Source organism: Sapajus apella, unplaced genomic scaffold (genome assembly GCF_009761245.1).
Source record: "Sapajus apella isolate SASKATOON/1434 unplaced genomic scaffold, GSC_monkey_1.0 scaffold42, whole genome shotgun sequence".
NCBI lineage: Eukaryota > Metazoa > Chordata > Mammalia > Primates > Cebidae > Sapajus > Sapajus apella.
This window is the reverse complement of record NW_022436982.1, coordinates 16909406-16930854: the sequence shown is the minus strand read 5'-3', so window position 1 is coordinate 16930854 and position 21449 is coordinate 16909406. Positions and strand designations below refer to the sequence as shown.

Sequence of the window (21449 nt, the reverse complement as noted above, 5' to 3'; positions counted from 1 at the left end):
ACATTTAAAATCTTCCAAGAAAAGGATTGCACTATAACATGCATTTTGTATACTGGCTCTAAGATACTAAATCCTAAACTTAAAAAAAAAATCTTTATTTTCACATGACTACAGTTAAAATTCAATTTATAGATTGCTGTAATTAAACATTTTCCCTGTAACTTTCAAACTGATACCTTATTAAGCATTTCATAGCTCATGTTTTTGTGTAATATGTAAAAAAGTCAGACATATATTCCAAACCTGTGCTATAGGTGTCATGGTTTAGATAGTAATTAAAAGTTGTAATTGCAGGAAAATTTTACTTTTTAAAACCTTTTTGCATATAACTACACACTGTGCATGCACCCTCAATGAGATCCAATTAGTTACAAAAAATTTGCATTTCAGTTAGTGTGGGATAACAAGACTATAGGGAGGCACAATGCAATTCCACCAGCAGAGTAAAAAAGTGTGTTCTTTCTTGTTAGCTCTGTAAGCAATAATTCCCACAACCATTTAAAATGTTACTGATCTTTTCAATACTTGAGTATTACGGTGGGTTTTGGGTTTTTCCCTCAATTTTCTTTTTTAAAAAAATCAGATGTTGGTGTACACAAATCGGCCACAGTGAATACATAAAAATGCAAGTGGGCAAAGAATTTTGTTTTGCGTGTATGTTTGTGGGGTGTTCCCTTTGAGGGGAAAGAGATATTGCATACTTTTTCTTCTTTCTACTTAAATTCTTTAAAAGCACATTGCTAAAATAAGTTCTGTAATTGGGGGCAAAAAAAAACCTGACTGAGTTCTATGTAAATATATAAGATGTTATGATAAAAGCATACATTTACTGCACTGAGAATGTACTGTAGGATTTTTTTTGTCTCCAACAATGTAAATCCTGCACAAATATAAAATAAATGTATAGTTTATGTATACAATTTAACAAGCATCTCTATAACTTCTGCTGGTTCACAGAACAATACCTGTAATTCCCTGGGTTCAGTTCAGCAACTGTTAACAGATTCCATAATCTGTAATATGCTCTGCCTTTGCTCTTCTTTTATTCACTATTCATTTTCAAGGCTTGGTTAAGTACAGAGCGGGGTTAAAGATCAGTGGTTTTTCATGTGACACACGCTGGTATTCATTTAATGGCTTGTCAAGACAAAACTGTCCCTGTTCTTGCCAAAATAATAAAAATGACGCTCCACGTCGCATGACAATCAGCACTTCCTTATGACGAAACAACTCGAGCTTTTGTAATTCACTTATTTTATAGAAAAAAAAATGTTAAAAACTGGCCACCCAATCTTATATGTGGAAATCAGGTTGCCATTCTTGAAAAAGAGTTTTAAAATGTTTTGCCCTCTCCTAATTCTAGAGCAACATGTAAACTAGTTTCTAATCAAATCAGACTTTACCATATAAAAATAATGCTGAAGCTACAAATTCATATGGCATTAAGGTGTATAACTTAATATATGCAAATTATGCAGAAGCAGCAGGCTGGACTCAGTCACAGAGGTAGGGGAACCAATTGAGGAAATGTCATTTTTCTTGAGAACAAAGTATGGGACTTGCTTTGCAACATCTGTTGGGCTGTGTGAAATGTTAACAGATGTCTTAAGTGAAAAAAGGAAAAAGAAGTAATAAAGGAAACCTCTTCTGAACAGATAATCCACCCAAATTTCCATATTCTTGACGAAAAAAGTTGACAGCAACCTTTTTCCCTTGTGAAACCTGCCATCCTTACTTTATTGTGTAAAGTTTCATTTTCTATGTGAAGGGGGAAAATTTTTTTTCCTCACTATAAAGAAATGAATAGAAAAGAAGTAAAACAATAATTTCAACTCAGGTTTTCCCTTTGTAAAAAATTACACTATAATCTAAGCTCCCTGTTTTCCCTTGACATATGTAAACAGATGGAAAGATAGTAAAAAGTTCACCCCTCTACCCCAAAAAAAAAAACTACACATACACACATACACACACACACACACACACACACACACACACACACACACACAAAGATGAAATATTACTCTACTATGCTTACATTAACTCTACTGGCATGGAGTGGGGAGAAGGAGGAAGAGTAAAGAGTAGCTTATAAGATAAAGTTCTGATATTAGGTCATCTCTACTGATAGAGGTACTCATCTTCACAATTAAGATTCACCTATCATTAGCCAGGCCTGGTGTCGGATGCCTGTAATCCCAGCTACTCAGGAGGCTGAGGCAGGAGAATCACTTGAACTTGGGAGGTGGCAGTTGCAGTGAGTCAAGACTGCGCCACTGCACTCCAGACTGGGCAACAAGGGTGACACTCCATCTCAAAAAAAAAAAAAAAAAAAAAAAAAAAAAAAAAAAAAAGATTCACCCATCATTTACACCTAAGTCTTTGCACTCTCCAACTGGCTCCTAATTTCCTTTCATTATCGTCCTTATAAGAGGAGGTCAGTCAGCAGTAAAGCTTGATATTCATGAAAAATTTTGAAGTATACTAGTTGGATCCCTGTATTTAAACTTTAAGGAACCTAGACAACTACTTTCCTAGTTAACAATTCTCTTTTGTGTTTGAATTTACATATGATCTAGCCCAAGCCTAAATGTAGTAGGCTTTCATTCCAATTAACATGTTGATGCATGCATGCCAACTACTGAATCTAACCTAGTGCCTATCTGTGAATGAATGAACTATACACCTATCTGCTTCTATACGTCTTCTTCTTTGGGAACACCATATTCTATTGCTTATTCCCTTAAAAACCTGGGACATGAATTTGGGTTAACAGCTTAAAGATGAACACATTCAAAATGCACTTAAGGGTCTTTACAGATTCAAATAAGGAAAGAAAAAACTTGTGTCATCTCTGATTGCCAGGCTCAATCACTGGCTCCTCTCTGTTAGAATTATACATGTTACTTCATATTTACAACTATACCTTCTCCAGATGGTTCTGGCCACCCTGACTGGGCATTTTAACATAAAGAAGGCTTCATCAGAACAGCCTGAAGATTTGATGGGGCAAGGTCATGGTCCAAGTTGCAAATAAAACAAGCAGGCATGCCTTCAGTTTTCAGTTGGTTTGGTTTATTCCAAAGTACTGTGAGTACTAGATGGTCCAATGTTTACTCAGAAGAACACGATATCCGAGCACGTGACAAAAATAAATAACCATTCACCTATACGGAGGGAGAAAGCTTGTGTACTGAAGACTTCCTTATATGCCCTTAGACCAAGAGAGGAAAATAGGCCTTCTAACATAAGGCTGGAGAAGGACACAGGGTCAAATCACTTTAAACAGTGGCACAAACATCCCCCATAACGAAATGTTATCTAAAAGCTTCAACCTTCTCAGCAAAAGGGAGAAACTGCTCTGGTTGACTCGTGTGTCTGTACCAAGTAAAACAATCAATATAATACAGTATCTGCTGACAACCTAATCAGGGGCTCAGTTTCACAGAAACACATGGAGGAAATATCCAAAAGCCGTAATCCCTTGATGCACTACAAAAATTTAAAAATAAAAGGATTTGAGTAGGGTATGGTAGATAAAGTAGTTTACAAAATGTTAGGGAATGATCAATCCTTAGACTCAAGATATTTGCAGATATAAAAGCAGCTGAGGTCAGCATGAATCTTGTGCCTACAAAAGGTCAAACATTTTACCTACCTTGTTTTGGTTTGAAAAAAGAAAAGTGACTTTTATTAATCTTCTCTCAAGTGCAAACAGTAACAGTGGCTTCTTTCTACCAAACCTATATTCAATGTTTTATGAGAAAATCCAGAAGTAAAGAACCAGTGATGGCTTTACTTAAATGAATTAAAAACAAACAAACAAAAGAGGCTGGTGGCACACGCAATGGGAAATTACTTTCACATGAACATGAAAGTTGCAAGAATTATAAAGGTAGTGTTAATTCATTTTTTGTTTTTGTTTTTTTGTTTTTTGAGACAGGGTCTCACTCTGTCTTCCAGGCTGGAGTACAGTGGCGTGATCTCTGGTAACTGAAAGCTGTGCTTCCTGGGTTCAAGCAATTCTCCTGCCTCAGCCTCCCAAGTAGCTAGGATTCCAGGCACCTGCCACCAAGCTCAGCTAATTTTTGTATTTCTGGTAAAGACAGGATGTCACCATTTTAGCCAGGCTGGTCTCGAACTCCTGGCCTCAAGTGATCCACCTGCCTTGGCCTCCCAAAATGCTGGGATTATAGGTGTGAGCCACCACACTCAGCAAAGGTAATGTTCATTTCTTTATTTACTTCCTTCTACAGTATGTGGACCAAGAAGCTTGCAGTCCCATTAAAGATACGATAATAATGGTCTAAATAACTGTCAGAAAAAAATATTGAGATTCACCAACATCCAAGAAAATTATGTTTGCAGGCCAGGCACAGTGGCTCACACCTATAATCCCAGCACTTTGGGAGGCTGAGACAGGCGGATCACTTGAGATCAGGAGTTCAAGACCAGCCTGGCCAACATGGCAAAATCCCATCCCTATTAAAAAAAAAAAAAAATTAGCGGGTTTCGTGGCACATGCCTGTAATCCCAGCTACTAAGGAGGCTGAGGCAGGAGAATCACTTGAACCCAGGACGCAGAGCTTGCAGCAACCCAAGACTACACCACTGCACTCTACTCCATCTCAAAAAAGAAAAAGAAAATCATGTTGCAAGGCAGAGCTCAGTACCTCATGAAATTACTGAAAAAAACTCAACACTGCCTTTAGAATGATTACAGAAAAGGCTGGGTGCGGTGGCTCATGCCTGTAATCCCAGCACTTTGGGAGGCTGAGACGGGCAGATCACCTGACATTGGGAGTTCGAGACCAGCTTGACCAACATGGAGAAACCCTGTCTCTACCAAAAATACAAAAAACTAGCTGGGCATGATGGTGCATACCTGTAATCCCAGCTATTCGGGAGACTGAGGTAGGAAAATTGCTTGAACCTGGGAAGTGGAGGTGGAGGTTGCGGTGAGCTGAGATCATGCCTTTGCACTCCAGCCTAAGCAACAAGAGTGAAACTCTTTCTCAAAAAAAATAAAATAAAAATAAAAATAAAAAGAATTATCACAGGAAAAAAAAAAAACTAACAACACTAAAAATGATACTCCCTTATATGCAATTTACAAACCTAAAAAATCAACTTAAAAATAAAATCCCAGTATACTTAAAGTTTCAAAAATTTTTATAAAACCAGAGACTATTTTTTACTTTTTAAGAGACAGGATCTTACTCTGTCACCCAGGCTAGAGTGCAATGCACAATCATAGCTCACTGTAACCTCAAACTCCTGGCTTCAAGCAACTTTCCCACCTCAGCCACCACACCTAGCGTTTTTTGGTTTTTTTTTAAGATGGGGTCTCACTATGTTTCCCAGGCAAGTCTAGGAAATTCTACCCTCAAGTAATCTACCGGTCTTGGTAGAGACCATTTACATACATATATATTTAAATTGAAAAATGTTGAAGCAAAGCAAATGTTGATGAACTTAAGAGATTTTCAAAATTAAGAAACCAAAAAGATGCCAGAAACCTATTAACAGCAAGTTAAAAATAGGAAGACTGAACCATTAGCTTTGAAGATCTGCATAGCGACTGCCTTTGGTGTAGAACAGTGGCTGGGCAAAGGGACACTTATGGGGTTCAGGAAATGTTATGTATCTCCATCTAATAGGTGGTCCTGGGTACATTCACTTTGTAAAATTTATCAGGCCGTACACATATTTGTGAACTTTTCTTTAAGTATGTTAAACTTGAGTTTTAAAAGTTTACTACTAACACTATTAATACAGTACTATTATCAAAAATAGTGATGACAATAAACTGCCCTAGAACAGTATGAAAGAAAGAAGAGAAAAAGGAAAAGAAAAATAAGTGCAGGTAGGGAGAGAACCAATAGAAGACAGATACTTTATCACATTCAAAATCATTCAAATAACCATCATCAATGATTTCTACTTTCAATGATTTCTTCAGAGGCAAAAAGTGTCAGGAAGTAAGTCAATATCTGAGTTTCACAGAATGAAGATGAGTATGAAAGACAGTAAAAGACTGGTGGGAAGAATAAGTGAGAGATATATCTTAACTAGGTAGACAAAGCATGCGAGTATCTCCAAGTAACTTAAAAGGAAAAAAAAATCAACATACCTCAATTTGAGATGTATCAACCCCACAACATGGGACCTTGAAATATGTTGGCCAGTCTTGCTCACTAAGCCTGTCCTCTGATTTGTAATTAAGGCTATGTGGAGGTGGGGTGGGCCCAAGGTGTGCCTATTGAGAGATTGGGAAAGGAAATTACATATGCCCAGACAATATTACTTAAAAGCACTGAGTACATCAAAACTTTTAAGAAATTGCAAATGTAATACACCTATGACCAACGAAACACATTTTTAAGAGTTAACAGTTTCTAAGGCTGATAGTAGACAACAGCTAAGTAAACTTTGATAAGAACTAAAGTAACAAAGTAGAAATAACTGAATAATTTGCTAATTGACAATGAATACACTTTTGTCCTGCCTAGCTCTTTCTACTCCCCTCCCCCCCTCTTTTTTTTTTTTTTGAGTCGGAGTCTTGGTCTGTCACCAGGCTGGAGCGCAGTGGCACAATCTTGGCTCATTGAAACCTCCGTCTCCTGGGTTCAAGTGATTCTTCCGCCTCAGCCTCCCGAGTAGCTGGGACCACAGGCGCGTGCCACCACGCCCGGCTAGCGTCCGGCCTTCTACCTCTTAATATGACACTTTTAACTGCTGTTAGGGAATACTAATCAAGCCCCCCACCCCTTGGCAAGTACAAGAAGCTGTGGAGAACACAAAAGTTAGGACATACTCCTTCCTCACAAGTTTACAATCTAATATAGGAGATAAGCTGTGAGCAAAACAACCTTAACAAAAACAGAATGGAAAAAGAAACAGTAGCAGAATTCTGAACAACTTAAGAGCTCCCTTCCAGCCAGTGTGGTTTTTTAACAACAAAAAAAAAAAACGGCTTTTATGCAGAGGCATTTTCTGCTCTAGCACTGAGCATCGATTATATTCCTAGAGAAGTAACACAGTTTGACAGGAACGTAAGGGAAGATATACATAGAAGAACAATGAACAAAATGGATGCAGTGGTTGATAGGAAGTATTCTAAAAGTAAGGGCCCAATGCCCCGCCATAAACAGTCACTATTTAGCCTGTTATCCACCAAGAGTCAAAACTACTAAAAGCTTCTCAACAGCCATAAGGTCTGATCACTATTTTACTCGAAGAAGATTTATCTGGTAACAATGTAACAGATGGACGGAAGTGTGAAAAGACAAAAGCAGGGTCCAATTAGGAAGATATTAAAATAGGCTGGGCACAGTGGCTCACGCCTCTAATCCCAACACTTTGGGAGGCCGAGGCAGGCGGATCATCTGAGGTAAGTAGTTCAAGACCATCCTGGCCAAAATGGTGAAATCCCGTCTCTAACAAAAATACAAAAAAATTACCCACGCATAGTGGTGCATGACTAGTCGTCCCAGCTATTCGGGTGGCTGAGGCAGGAGAATCTCTTGAACCCAGAAGGCAGAGGTTGCAGTGAGCAAAGATTGTGCCATTGGAATCCAGACTGGGCAACAAGAGTGAAATTCTGTCTAAATAAAGATATAAACAAACAAACTGTGTAAATTACTGGCAATAGGGCTATAGAAAAAAAAGGACACAATACAAAAGATACTGTGAAGATAAAATATAAAATCAAGGGACCAGAATGACTAATAAATGAGAAGTGTCAAAAATGACACTAAAGTTCTAACAGTCTGAGCCTAGGAAAATGGCAGCATTATCAACAGAAATGGGGATGAACTGGTTTGTGAGAATATACAGCAAGCTCAGTATGCAGGAACAGCGAGCAGATAATGCAGATGACCAGGCAACTAGAAATGTCAGAAAACTGATTAATACTGAAGTTGCCAGATCCAGCAGCCATCTGACAGACCTGTTACAAGAGATAAAACAAGTGGCCAAGGTTAGAATCTCAGGGGATACCCACGGTTATCAGGAGAAAAGACAGAAGAAACAGTGTTAACAGGAGCCCTGTGACTATCCAGTGTTCCACACGACAAGGGAAAACAGATGACAGATGATAGGATGCTTGAGAGTTTTCAATAATCTAAAACAACAAGACAATATTAGGGTATGGTAAAACACAATGAAATGGTAAGTAGAAGCAAATTCAGCAGGAACAAACCAGAAGGCATGGGAATAATAAATACCAAAATCAAAACAGCGCTTAAGGATGGAAAATGGGGAAAGGCGGATGGGGAGACTGACAGTGACTGGCACAGTTTAATTTAAATAGTAACCCTCGTCTTCAGATGTGGTTGTACATTATTAGTTCCTAAACTCAGCTCAATGGGTGTTCAGTATACCATTCTGAATGTATATTTGTGGCTGAAATAGTTTATTAGGCTTTGTGCCATAAGAGAGAATGTCTTCGTAAACTGACAGATATCCAGAATCCATATTGCAAAGGCGTTAAGAAGTAAGCAAATTGTGAAGACAAGTGAAAGAAAAGAGAAAACATTCTTTGGAGAAATTCTGCAAAGAAAACAAGTAGGAGAAACATGGTCTGAAAAGTTAAGAGGACCTCAGACAGGTTATGTTCATAAGTTGGCAGTTTGTTTTTCACTACAGGGAAAAAAGAGACTATCACAAGCAAAGGGGACGAAGCCAGCAGAGAAAAGGATATTGAAGATCTAAGCCAGAGGGAAAATGGTATGAAAGGGTCCAAGGAGAGAATATGATCAAGAGCACAAATGAAAAGGGTGCCCCTGGAGGGGGGAGGGACATTTTTTCCCTCAGAAACCAGTTATGAGATACAGAAAAAAAAAATCTGTGGTTAAGAAATACATATATTAAAACCGCTCATGTTAGAAAGACAATTTATTACCAGTCTCCTCCACTATACTGTACACTTCTTAAAAGGGACAGAATTTATCTTTGCTAATTCAGGGTCTAACAGGGTGCTCAATAAACGACAGCTACACAAACAAAATGATCATCTCAGAAAAGTAAAGATGGGGCTATCTACTAAGGGAGACCTGATAGGAAGGAATGAGGAGTGCTAGATGGAAGAAAAGGTTGGGTCCAACTGGAAAGGGTAAAATGAAACTCTGCTGTAACCCCAGCACTTTGGGAGGCCGAGACAGGTGGACCACTTGAGGTCAGGAGTTTGAGACCAGCCTGACCAACACGGAGAAACACCGTTTCTACTAAAAATACAAAATTAGTTGGGTGTGGTGGTACATGCCTGTATTCATAGCTACTCAGGAGGCTGAGGCAGGATAACTGCTTGAACCTGGGAAGCAGAGGTCGTGGTGAGAGAGATTGCACCACTGTACTCCAGCCTGGACAACAAGAGTGAAATTCTGTTAAAAAAAAAAAAAAAGAAAGAAAGAAAGAAAGAAAGAAAATAAAGAAACTCTGAATCAGTAAGAAATGAGTAACAGAAATGGCAAACAGCAGAACTTAGCCTGGGTTCCCACAAAGTGTAAAAATGTGAGAAATAATAAACAAGCTGACTAGGTCCAAGAGAGTATAGCTCAGAGTTCCCAGTTTGGGAAGTAAAACACTTAGAACCAGCAAAGAGTTTTCAATACAAAGAGAAAAATGCCTTCCTCTAAAGCCTACACCATGCCAGGTGCAGTGGCTCATGCCAACAATCCCAGCGATTTGGGAGGCCAAGGCAGGTGGATCACCTGAGGTCAGGAGTTCAAGATCAGCCTGTCCAATGTGGTGGTAAAACCCTGTCTCTACTAAAAATATAAAAATTAGCCAGGTATGTTAGTACACACCTGTAGTTCCAGCTACTCGGGCAGCTGAGGCACAAGAATCGCTTGAACCCAGGAGGTGAAGGTTGCAGTGAGTAGAGATCACACCACTGCACTCCGGCCTGGGTGACAGAGTGAGACTCTGTCTCAAAAACAAACAAAAAAACCTCACATATATCTTTGATGAGCAATCATATGTTATAAATCATTGCCATTATGCAGCATTCTTATAGTGTGTAGTTCTTATAAAGAAAAATAAAGTAAAACACTGAGAATTGATTTTGGATGAAATTACTTAATTTTTATGTAAGTTTCCCCCAATTCTAAGTGTTTAGTATGTAGAGTTTTTCTAATGTCTTTGACTTTATTTCTGACTAGGAAAGTCCCCAAAGCCAATCAAAATCGAAATACTTTATGCTATGTCACCTATGTGATTTGAACAAAGGCATCAGAGATATGGAATAATTTCACTTCATTAATAAACATAAGACAAAGCTGAAGACAGCCAAGTTCCACTCCTTATTGCTCGACTCCTGTCTCCAGAACTGCAATTGTGGTCCAAAGTCACACCAGCTCTCTGCCCTATTAGCAAGGTCTGCATTAGCAGAACTCAGCACTTCTAGTCCAGGATCTCTCTAGAGAGCAGGGAAATGATGGGTTCCATCACCTGGCCAACATCAGCAACCACCAGAGTCACCTTAGGGACAGAGACAAAGACATTCATCTATTGTACTGGCAGCCCCTACAGCCTGCCTTCCTAACAGAGTCCTTTCTGTGAAGACCACTATCTAAGTGACCTGTCATAGAGCTTTATAAAGCAGCATTAATACTGTGGGCCAAAATGAGATTGATCTTTGAGCTTCGTGGTCTCCTGTTGTCAACAGTGCATTATAAAACCAATACTAAATACTTTATAAACAGGTCTCCCCACAGTATATTAGAAAAACAGTGCATATTTCATGCCCCATAGTTAGGTAGCCACATATCCATCAGACTAATAAATTATTTATTAGGTACTCAGAAGTGCAATAAGAGTCAATAAACTAACTTCTAGATACTTACAAGCTACTATTTCACTGGAAATTGTACCTGAATGAGAAAACTGTCTCACTAACTGAATGGGGGATGGAAGTATCTCAGCTCCCTCAAGTGTACTGTTAGAAGGAAGCACGGGCCACATGAGTGAGAAACGACAAAATCCCCACACACTGAAAAGAGTCCTAGTTATTAAATTACAAAGAAGCGTCATCCAACCCCATGCTCATTTCTTTTCTCTTGTATGTAGATTCCTCTGGTTCTACCATACTTGGAGACAGCTCAGGGAAATAAAAATTGGTGGAAACATTTCTCACACACCCTGAGTCAGGCCAGATGACAACCACCAATAATGGTTTGCATTTGACATCTCCTAAGAAACTACACAATCACTTGAGTGTATAAGCTTTCTGCTACATGCATAGCATAGAATTTCGAATGTATGAATCTAAGGTTTAGAGCAGACTTCTTTTTTCCATATTTGGTTAAAGCTCCCAAGCCTATAGACATCCTGTAAGACAGTCCCTGGTGCTCTTCCCAACATTATAAGGCATCTCTTTCCTGGTTCTACCCCTCTGAAAGAGGACCTTCCATTCTAGAATGTATTCCAGCCCTTCAAGAAGGAATTTCTTCAGCAAGGAGTTATTTCTCAAACTATCAGAGGCGTGGACCTTTGTGTAGTATTGTGGGTGTCATGGTTTCACATGTTGGCCACATTAATACCGGAGAGCAAGCATCTGTAACCCACAGCTGTGTGCTCCAGCCCCAAGGCACCCGCAGGGCTGATGCCAATGCAAACCACTCTTCCCATCCCACATCTGAACCACACTGGTTTTCTTCAGGAGCCAGAGGCTGAGATACAGTTTTGAAAATGAAGGTTTGGGGTTCTTTCCATTCACACGATGGGTATAGGGTGTTGAGAAGAATACTACCAGATGGACTGGCTCTTTTTTCCTCCCCCATTTCATACCAAGTGAATAAACCATAAAGAGGCTTATGATGTCAAAGGGTCTTCCAAAATACCCCAGGGAAAAAATCTAAATGGGTAAATATATAGATTTTGTTCCCACTATTATCGGGTTATTTTTCCCTACCATCTTATACTTTTACTCCTATAGGCTGAAGTTTTCAAGGTTGGAAAATATTTTATGTCGGTTAAAAAAAAAGTGGAATTAAAGGAGAAACATGGGAGAGACTTAGTTTCATATTGCTTTCTCAAAAAGACCTCCCAAATCCTACAAATAATGAATGCTAATGTAAAAATATAGGAGAAGACTGTTTTCTTGTATTACTTTTGCTACTACAGCCGCTACTGCTAAGATGATTATTCATATTAATGAGTTTGGTATGTAGACAAACTATAAAAGACGCAGTCTCTGACCTCAAGTACTTATCTCTGTCTTTTGGGATTTACTCCTCCTGCTAGATTTACTTTTGTTCTTCATACCCTTGCCCAGAGGAAGTGATCGTCACTCAGGACTTGGAGCATTTCCATGGGTGGGGTTTAAATATGACAATGAGAAGAAAGAGAACTTTTGCCCTTGGACACAGACAACCTTGGCCCCAAAGCTCAGGATGTCTAGTTTGTGGCAAAGAGAAATATAAACTGCCTGTGAAATTTTGACGCTGGTCTCACTCAGCTTTATCAGAAAAACTGTGTAAAATGTGAAAGTTTATAGCATTCCAGTGCTTTATCACATCATGCCCACATATGCAAACTGTATCACACTGTACACTAATGAAATAATAGTAAACAATTTCGCTTCATCCTTGCTGGTGTTATTTACATTTTGTGTGTGTGCTTATAGCATACATAGAAGAAATATATCCAGGAAATCAATTTTGCCAACTGATTGTCAGAGTTCTACAGGGAGATTTCTTGGGTTTGAATAACTGCAGAACCTTTTAAAACTGTGTGACCTCGGCAAGTTACTTAGCGAAAGTTATTCATCTCTAAAGTGGAATTAATAGTACCTGTTTACAGAATTGTTGTGAAGATTAAGTATTTTTATTAGTGCAAAAGGTTTAGCCAAGTGCCTAGCATATAAGTACTAAAATATCAGTTGCTGCATATGTATGTGTGTGAAAAGAGATCTCAAAGCAGAAGCCCAAAGGCCAAGTTTGGCTTCAGGTGTGTTTTGCTTGGCTCCTCCTAAGTGAGTGTGTATGAGTATGCCTATGTTTAATTATTGCCCAACATGTAAAACACAAGAAATTTTAAATTAAAATATGGATGTTCAGCTGTTGAGGGAATGGGCAGGGAGTGGCAAAAGGTGAGGCATCAAAGAATTAAAGATATGGCATCAGAAACGTATGTTCCTTCATGACAACTATCAGCAGGAGAGGAATAGAAGCTACTCTCTGTAGCATGTAAACTCATTTTATACCCTACAGGTTCTCTCAATTCCTTTACTTGCCTGGCCACTATTGCTAAGTTCATGACCCCTGGTCTACAACTCATTCTGTATTAACTTAACATATACGGAGAGTTCATTAACACATAAATGAAAGTCTTATTTAAATAAAGTGTCAAGTTTATGCCTGCCTCTGATGAAAGTAATACTGAATTGCATTACGTTCTTTTTGCATTTTCCTAAACTCTATATTGTTTTGTTTTTTAATATAGTTCTGGGAAACACGTGCAGAACATAGAGGTTTGTTACATAGTTATACAGGTGTCATGGTGGTCTGCTGCACCCATCAACCCGTCATCTACATTAGGTATTTCTCCTAATACTATCCCTCCCGTAGCTCCCCAACCCGCAACAGACCCCAGTATGTGACGTTCCCCTCCCTGTGTCCATGTGTTCTCATTGTTCAACTCCCACTCATCCATGAGAACATGCAGTGTTTGGTTTACTGTAATATATAAAAGGAGTAAGTAAACTCATTACATGTGACTGTATCAAGGGGCCCTGCTACAAGTATAGACATAGGCTTTAAGACAGCTATTTCTTCAGTAACAGTGGTTCTCAAATATATTTGCTTTTAACTAGGGGAGACCTTTTTTCAAAAGAAAAAAATATTGATATTGAATATATGAGACAAGTAGTATAAAGCCTGGGCCTCTTGGCTTCTGCAGCCCAAGACACACAGAATTGTAAAGTCTTATCAAAAAATTTTAGGAAACTAATCTAATCCCATTGCTTTACTATACAAGCAAGGAAACTGAGACAAAGTCAAAAAATAAGCTGGTAGCAAAGCCTAGACCATTTTTCAGGGATTGGTTCTCCTAAATGTGTTTACACCAGAGCTCAAAGCAGTTACCCAGAAGGTTGAAAATCTAGTAGTATACAAGATTTACTCTCCCCAACTTGTGAGAACTATTAAATTTTTAGGAAACTTACAAGCCAGTTAACTTCACATTGGCCATGTTGACCTTGACCGCAATCAGTGTCAGACACCCACCCCCACATTTAACCCCATGAACCTTATTGAACTTTTTTTTTTTTTTTTTTTTTTTTCTAACAGGGTCTTGCTCTGTCACCAAGGCTGGAGTACTGTGATCCAATCCTTGCCAACTGCAACCTCTGCCTACTTAGGTTCAAGGAATTCTCAAACCTCAGCCTCTAGAGTAGCTGGAATTACAGCTGTGTGCCACCATGCCCAGCTAAGTTTTTTATTTTTAGCAGAGACAGGGTTTCACCATGTTGGCCAGGCTGGTCTCGAACTCTTGGCCTCAAGTGATCTGCCCACCTTAGCTTCCCAAAGTGCTGGGATTACAGGCATAAGTGACTGAGCCTGGCCTAAACTTTTTTTTAATTAAAAAAAAATAATCCAATTAATTGAAAAAGAATTATACTTTCTATGTAGCAGATTCTAAAACATCTGAAATTCTTTCCATTTTTAAAATATACAAAATATCACATCATGCAAAGAAATACAAAGTATACCATGAAAGTATAGTTTATTAAAATTCCACAAGCACAACCACTGCTTGAGATGTTGACATTTGGCCAAGTTGGGCATCTTCGCAGTGTAGATAAATAATTAAGTATGTGTCCTTGTACCCCCCTTCTAAAGATTTGGGAAATTTCATGAAAAGTATGAAGAAAACCAAGCCAGACTCTTAAGAGTTACAGAATAAATCTACACCTAAATATGGACTTCTTACTATGTACAAGGCATTGTGGTAAGTTTTATAAAAGATAAAATTATAGTAAGAAGTCAGCATCCAGAGCTCTCAGGAAATTAATCATTCTGGATAGGCACAGAGTCAGGGAGATGGAACTTTATATTTATTGAGCACCTATTGTGTGCCAGGTACTGTGCAAAACATAAAATATTTTTTCATTCATTCTTCACAGGTCCTATGAGATAGGTATTATCATTCTCATTTTACCAATAAGGAAATTTAAGCTAAGAAGGTTTAGTCACTTGGCCAAAGTCTTATATTAAGTGTCAAAGTGGGAATTCAAGACCAAGTTGGTCTGATTTCAAAATATGTGCTCATCCAAATTTCCAGCATTGTCTCTCCAGGTTTCTACCATTTTAGACAAGAATTTTCTGAAAAGGTGCTGCATATACCCTGTTTTAAGCTGAACATATCTTTCTTGATAGTTAAACAGCAATTAATATCTGGTGGTATCTTTAGGCTTCTAAGTGCTTAGGGCCTCCTATTTGACTTGACATAGGAAAGAGGAGCTCTAGAAATGCTCTGTTTTTTAAATTCAACAATCTATCATTTTATCCTTTCATAGGGAGTTGTGATTATTAATTGTTTGTCAAACATCTGCCTTCTTCCCAGTTCTAGAATTTGCTATTTTACTATGAGCCTTTCCAAAGGAATATTAAGTAGTCATTAAAAATAATGAGAAAAAAACTCTAAGTACAGATAAGCAACATCTCCAAACAAATCATGAGTAAAAGGCAAGATGCAGAACAGTAAACACCGCGTACTATGATTTATGGAGAAAGAGAAATACAGGAGAAAGAGAGAGTAGAAAAGAAAAACAGAGGAGCTAACAAATATTTCTAAACTGGGGCTAAGCTATTGCTAGAAATAGCTTTAGGGATCTCCAAATAAGGCTGGGTGTGATGGCTCACACCTGTAATCCAGCACTTTGGGAGCCTGAGACAGGAGGATTGTTTCAGTCTAGGAGTTCAAGACCAGCCTGGGCAATATGGCAAAACCCATCTCTACACAAACTACAGGAATTAGTTGGGCATGGTGTTAAGTGCCTACGGTGCCAGCTACTCCAGAGGCTGAAGTGGGAGTGTCACCTGAGCCTGGGGTGGTGAGTGAGTCCTGATCATGTCACTGCACTCCAGCCTGGGCGACAGAGTGAGACACTGTCTCAAAAATTAAAATGGAAAGAATCTGGTAAACAGGAAAAAAAAGGAGAATTTGGCTGGGTGCAGTGGCTCATGCCTGTAATCCCAGCACTTTGGGAGGCTGAGTTGGGCAGATCACTTGAGGTCAGGAGTTTGGGACCCTATCTCCACTAAAAATACAAAAATTAGCCAGCCGTGGTGGTGGACGCCTGTAGTCCCAGTTACTCAGGAGGCTGAGGCAGGAGAACCGCTAGCACCCAGGAGGTAGAGGTAAGTGGAGATTACATTGAGCCAAAATCGGGCCACTGCACTCCAGCCTGAGCAACAGAGCGAGACCATCTTCCCAAAAAAAGGCGGTGGGGGGGGGCAATGAAACATTTGTTTTCTCTGTTTAAGCTTCGATACTCTTTTTTTCATTTTTTACACTGTACATATATATATATATATATATGTATATGTATATATATGTATGTGTATATATATATGTATATGTATATATATGTATGTATATATATGTGTGTATGTGTATATATATATATATATGTATATGTATATATATGTATGTATGTATGTGTGTATATATATATATATATATGCAATTAACAAAATAAAAAATAATAATATATAATGATGGCCCTGACCGCCAAAGACAGTTTTACAATTTTAAGGTTCTAAACAGTATATGGGGAAATGACTCTTAACAAGTTCAGTGTGTAAGCTTTGTTTCAATCTCCAGGATGTTCAAACCACAGTTCTTGCCTGCTTCTGAACTGTGCTCGTATTAGCCCAGTGTGAACATCTAAAACACAGTCCTCTAACTTCACATGATTTACAGTATAGCTGGACATACTACTTGTAAATGTACCAGTTAAATAAAAGATGTAAATAACCACTCTCACTTACAAAAGTAGAAGTCTACAAGTCAGTGCATATGCTATTAGCTATAATAGATCCAGGAGCATAAGTTATTTGGTAAAAAGAACAATTTGAGCCAAGATTCTTAGACTAAGGAGAATATCAAAAGGCAAACAGAAGACAACATTTCAAATGGGTGGGGGAAGCACGAATAAAAGTATAGTAATCCCAGCACCTTGGGAGACCAAGACAAGAAACTCAACAGCTTGAGCCTAGGAGTTTGAGACTAGCCTGGGCAATAGAGTGAGATTCCATCTCTACAAAAAAATAAAGAATTAGACAGGTGTGATGGCGCACACCTGTGGTCCCAACTACTCAGGAGGCTGAGGTGGGAGGACTTCTTGAGCCTGGGAGGTTCAGGCTACAGTGAGCCATGGTCATGCCACTGCTCTCCAGCCTGAGCAACAGAAAGAGATCCTGTGTTTAAAAAAAAAAAAAAGGTAAGTGTAAGGATGCACTGTTCCTTGTTCCTTGGATAGATGAAAGATATTAATAAAACATGAGATTAGAAAGAGAATATACAGGCAAACTGTAGAGGCCTTGAAATTTGGACTTTAAGTTTCTGAACATAATAGTTAAATAACAGATGTTATGTTTCATCCAGGAATGGTGTACAGGGTGCAGCAGAAAACAAACATCTAAGCCAGAAGTATTAAATTAGGGGATTTGTTTGTATTCAAATATCCTCCTAGAACGTAAGCGTCAAGAACAAGGAATTTCATCAGTTTTATATTCAACTATACTGTGTGCATTTATACTTGAAACTATAGTAAACACTAACAGAAAATGGACAGCCCATCACAGAGCGTGAGGACCTGAACTAGGTAATTGTGAGAAATAAATTAACCATTTAGAGTTTTGTTTTCTGTTTTAAAGAATCCACAAGAACTGATGCCTAAATTAATTTTAGCTCTGAGGGAAAAGCAGCTAAAGATAATTACAAGATTTCTAGTTGGAAAAAATAGTGAAGACAGAGAAATAATTTGATATTTATATTTATAGCAATACATGTACTATATAGTTAAAATATTTCTACCTAAAGCATTTTCTGAAATTGAAAATGGCTGAACATTTAAATTATACTCTACCTTCAATTCTCTACCATCTACTACTGGCTGGCATGTCATCCAACAGCATATGGCTTCACCACTCATCTCTAAGCCAGTCACATCATTTCCCTTATAGAGCCCACTTTTGCCTTGCATTATGGAGATGTTAGACATAATCTATACATTTAACCAGGGGATAATCTATCCTGTCAGATGGGAATGGGCATCCCTCCAGAATGCCTGGCATACCCAATGAGCAAACACAAGAGATCTCTCAAACAAACTCTAAAATCTGGCATATTTCTACAATGAAATATCATTCTTACTTAGGTCCCAAGCTCAGTTATCTCTGAACTAGACCATAACACATTCTTGCCAAAACCACTGCCACCCTGTTTCAAGTTTTTATTAATGAACTATTAGGTATCCTGCTCATCAAGGCTTAAAAGCAAATTCATATCTGTTTCACCACTATATTCTTACCATGCTTGGCATGCTGCCACCTATTCAGAAATGTTGAAAAATTTGGGTGAATGAATGAATAAATGAGTGGTTACAGTAACACAGAAGTTTTACTAGATGAGTAAATGTAAACTAAGGAGCTCAAGCATTCTCCATGATCGATTCATCACACAAATGTTAAATGCTTTCAAAGAAAATATAGTATCACATCTAAGAGATCAGCAATGAACTGTCTCAAAAAAAGTCTATCTTTGTCCCATTTCAAGAAATCTCCCTATCTCTTGGCTTTACTTGCATTGCAGATTAATTTTTCTCAAAACAAAAGTAAATATCAAATACTGTGAAGAGTCATAAATCATATAAAAAGTTATAACAACTTTTCTAGAAATGTTAACTCAAGGTGCTGTCCCAAGCACAGTAATATGTATATGTATTTAAAGATTTTTAACAATTATTTTCAGCTAGGTGCTGTGGCTCACACCTGTAATCACAACACTTTGGAGGCCAAGGCGAGTGATCACTTCAGGTTGGGAGTTCAAGACCAGCCTGGTCAACATGGTGAAACCCATCTCTACTAAAATACAAAAATTAGCTGGGCATGATGGTGGGCTCCTGTAATCTTAGCTACTCAGGAGGCTGAGACAGGAGAATTGCTTGAATCTGGGAGGCGGAGGTTTCAGTGAGTCCAGATCACACCACTGCACTCTAGCCTGGGCAATAGAGGAAAATTGTCTCAAAAAAAAAAAAAAAAAATCACCTTAGTAAGATAAAGATCCAGTTTTTTATATACTATAACTTAAACTCCTAGCTGAAGACAAAATTAACTGTTGGCTGATTTTTCTAATAATTTTTTGTTTTTTTAGAAATTAGATCTTTATATATATATATATATTTTATTTTATTTTATTTCAATAGTTTTAGGGGAACAGGTGGTATTTGGTTACGTGGATAAGTTCTTTAGCAGTGATTTCTGAGATTTTAGTGCACCCATTACCCGAGCAATGTACACTGTACCCAATGTGTAGTCTTATCCCTCACCCCCTTTCTAACCTTCTCCCTGAGTCCCCAGAGTCCATTACATTGTTCTTATGCCTTTGCATCCTCATAGGTTGGCTCCCACTTATAAATGAGAACATACAGTGTTTGATTTTCCATTCCTGAGTTACTTCACTTAGAATAATGGTCTTCAGCTCAATCCAGGTTGCTCTGAATGCCACTATTTCATCCTTTTTATGGCTGAGTAGTATTCCATGGTATACATATGCCAGGTTGTCTTTATCCACTTGTTGGCTGATGAACATTTAGGCTGGTTCCACATTTTTGCAATTGTAAATTGTGCTGCTATAAACATGCATGTTCATGTATCTTTTTCATATAATAATTTCTTTTCCTCTGGGTAGATACCCAGTAGTGGGATTACTAGATCAAATGGTAGATCTACTTTTAGTTCTTTAAGGAGTCTCCATACTGTTTTCCATAATGGTTATACTAGTTTTCATTCCCACCAGCAGTGTAAAAGTGTTCCCTTTTTACCACCAACATCTATTATTTTTTTATTTTGGCCATTCTCACATGAGTAAGGTGGTATCACATTGAGGTTTTCATTTGCATTTCAAAACAAAAAACATAAAATGGGGAAAGGGCACCTTATTCAACAAATGGTGCTATGAAAATTGAGAAGCTACATGTAGGAGAATAAAACTGGGTCCTTATCTCTCACCTTATTCAAAAATCAACTCAAGATGGATCAAAGACTTAAATCTAAGACCTGAATCCATAAAATTCTAGAAGATGACACTGGAAAAACTCTTCTAGACATTGGCTTAGGGAAAGACTTTATGACCAAGAACCTGAAAACAAATGCAATGAAAAGAAAAATAAATAGATGGGACTTAAACTAAAAAGCTTCTGCACAACAAGAGAAATAATAAGCAGAGCAAACAGACAGCTCATAGAGTGGGAGAAAATCTTTGGAACAAAGGCCTACTATGCAGAATCTATAAGGAACTCAAATAAATCAGCAAGAAAAAAAACCCAAATAATCCTATCAACAAGTGGTCAAAGGACATGAATACTTAATTTTGAAAAGAAGATATACAAATGGCCAACAAATATATAGAAATTAGATCTTTTAAGAAATAAGAGATCCGATGATAAGCTGGATTTACATTTCAGATGGTAAGCTGTTTTGGCTCATTTTGTTTTGTTAAGTTTTTTACTAGTGCCTGAACATGATAAACAAATACAAACTACTATAAAAAATTAAAGACTACAATATTTGCAAATGCTTTTACTTCCTTTTTAGATAGTCCAAAGCCTACCGCTTTAAAAACAATTAACTATAACTTGAAAGTTTAGTTTCAAGGCACATTTAGACTGTATCTTCACAATATTAAAACAACTGATCAATGAAGCCAATGTGTTTGGGGGGCAGCAGTAAGTCAAATGAGACATTTCATGCTGTTGTACACAAAATAACCAGCTGACTGAAGCTGTGAATTAGTAGTTTAATCTTAGAAGTAAAATTCTTATGCAGTCTTAGAGAACAAGTCATTCTTATAAATTACTTGGAATTAATAGATTTTAAATACAGCCTCTCAAATTGCTAGATTTTTTAATATCACACAACTTATACAAGAATTTGTATAGTTTTTTTCTATATTCTCTCTCTGGAAACATATATATGATCAAATAAACAAAATCTCAACAATCTTTTCTAAAATGAGAAAGAAAATACAATAACTTGCTGTATTTGTGCATAACAAAGAAACTCCAGAAGTGAGAGCTGGCACAGCCAATACTAAATGTATTCCACATGGTTAGTAGCCAGTAAGTTTTGAAAAAGGAAGAGAAAACCTGACACTTAGGGCTTCTAAATGAATACAGTACACTACATCCACTCTCAGTTATGATTCCAGATGCATAGTTT

General features: G+C 37.9%; 1 protein-coding gene across 7 annotated transcripts in view; it reads right to left on the bottom strand.

Moving 5' to 3' along the window:
• The window catches only part of BNC2 (basonuclin 2), a 452901-nt gene that overhangs the window by 312997 nt on the left and 118455 nt on the right, over positions 1-21449 (bottom strand). For 6 of the 7 annotated variants that reach the window (XM_032300132.1, XM_032300125.1, XM_032300126.1 and 3 more), the window contains exon 2: positions 6134-6259. The exons of the other annotated variant lie outside the window; for it this stretch is intronic. In XM_032300132.1, coding sequence (XP_032156023.1) covers positions 6134-6259 — 126 coding nt within the window. The remainder of the gene's footprint in view (positions 1-6133; positions 6260-21449) is intronic. 7 annotated transcript variants of the gene reach the window in all.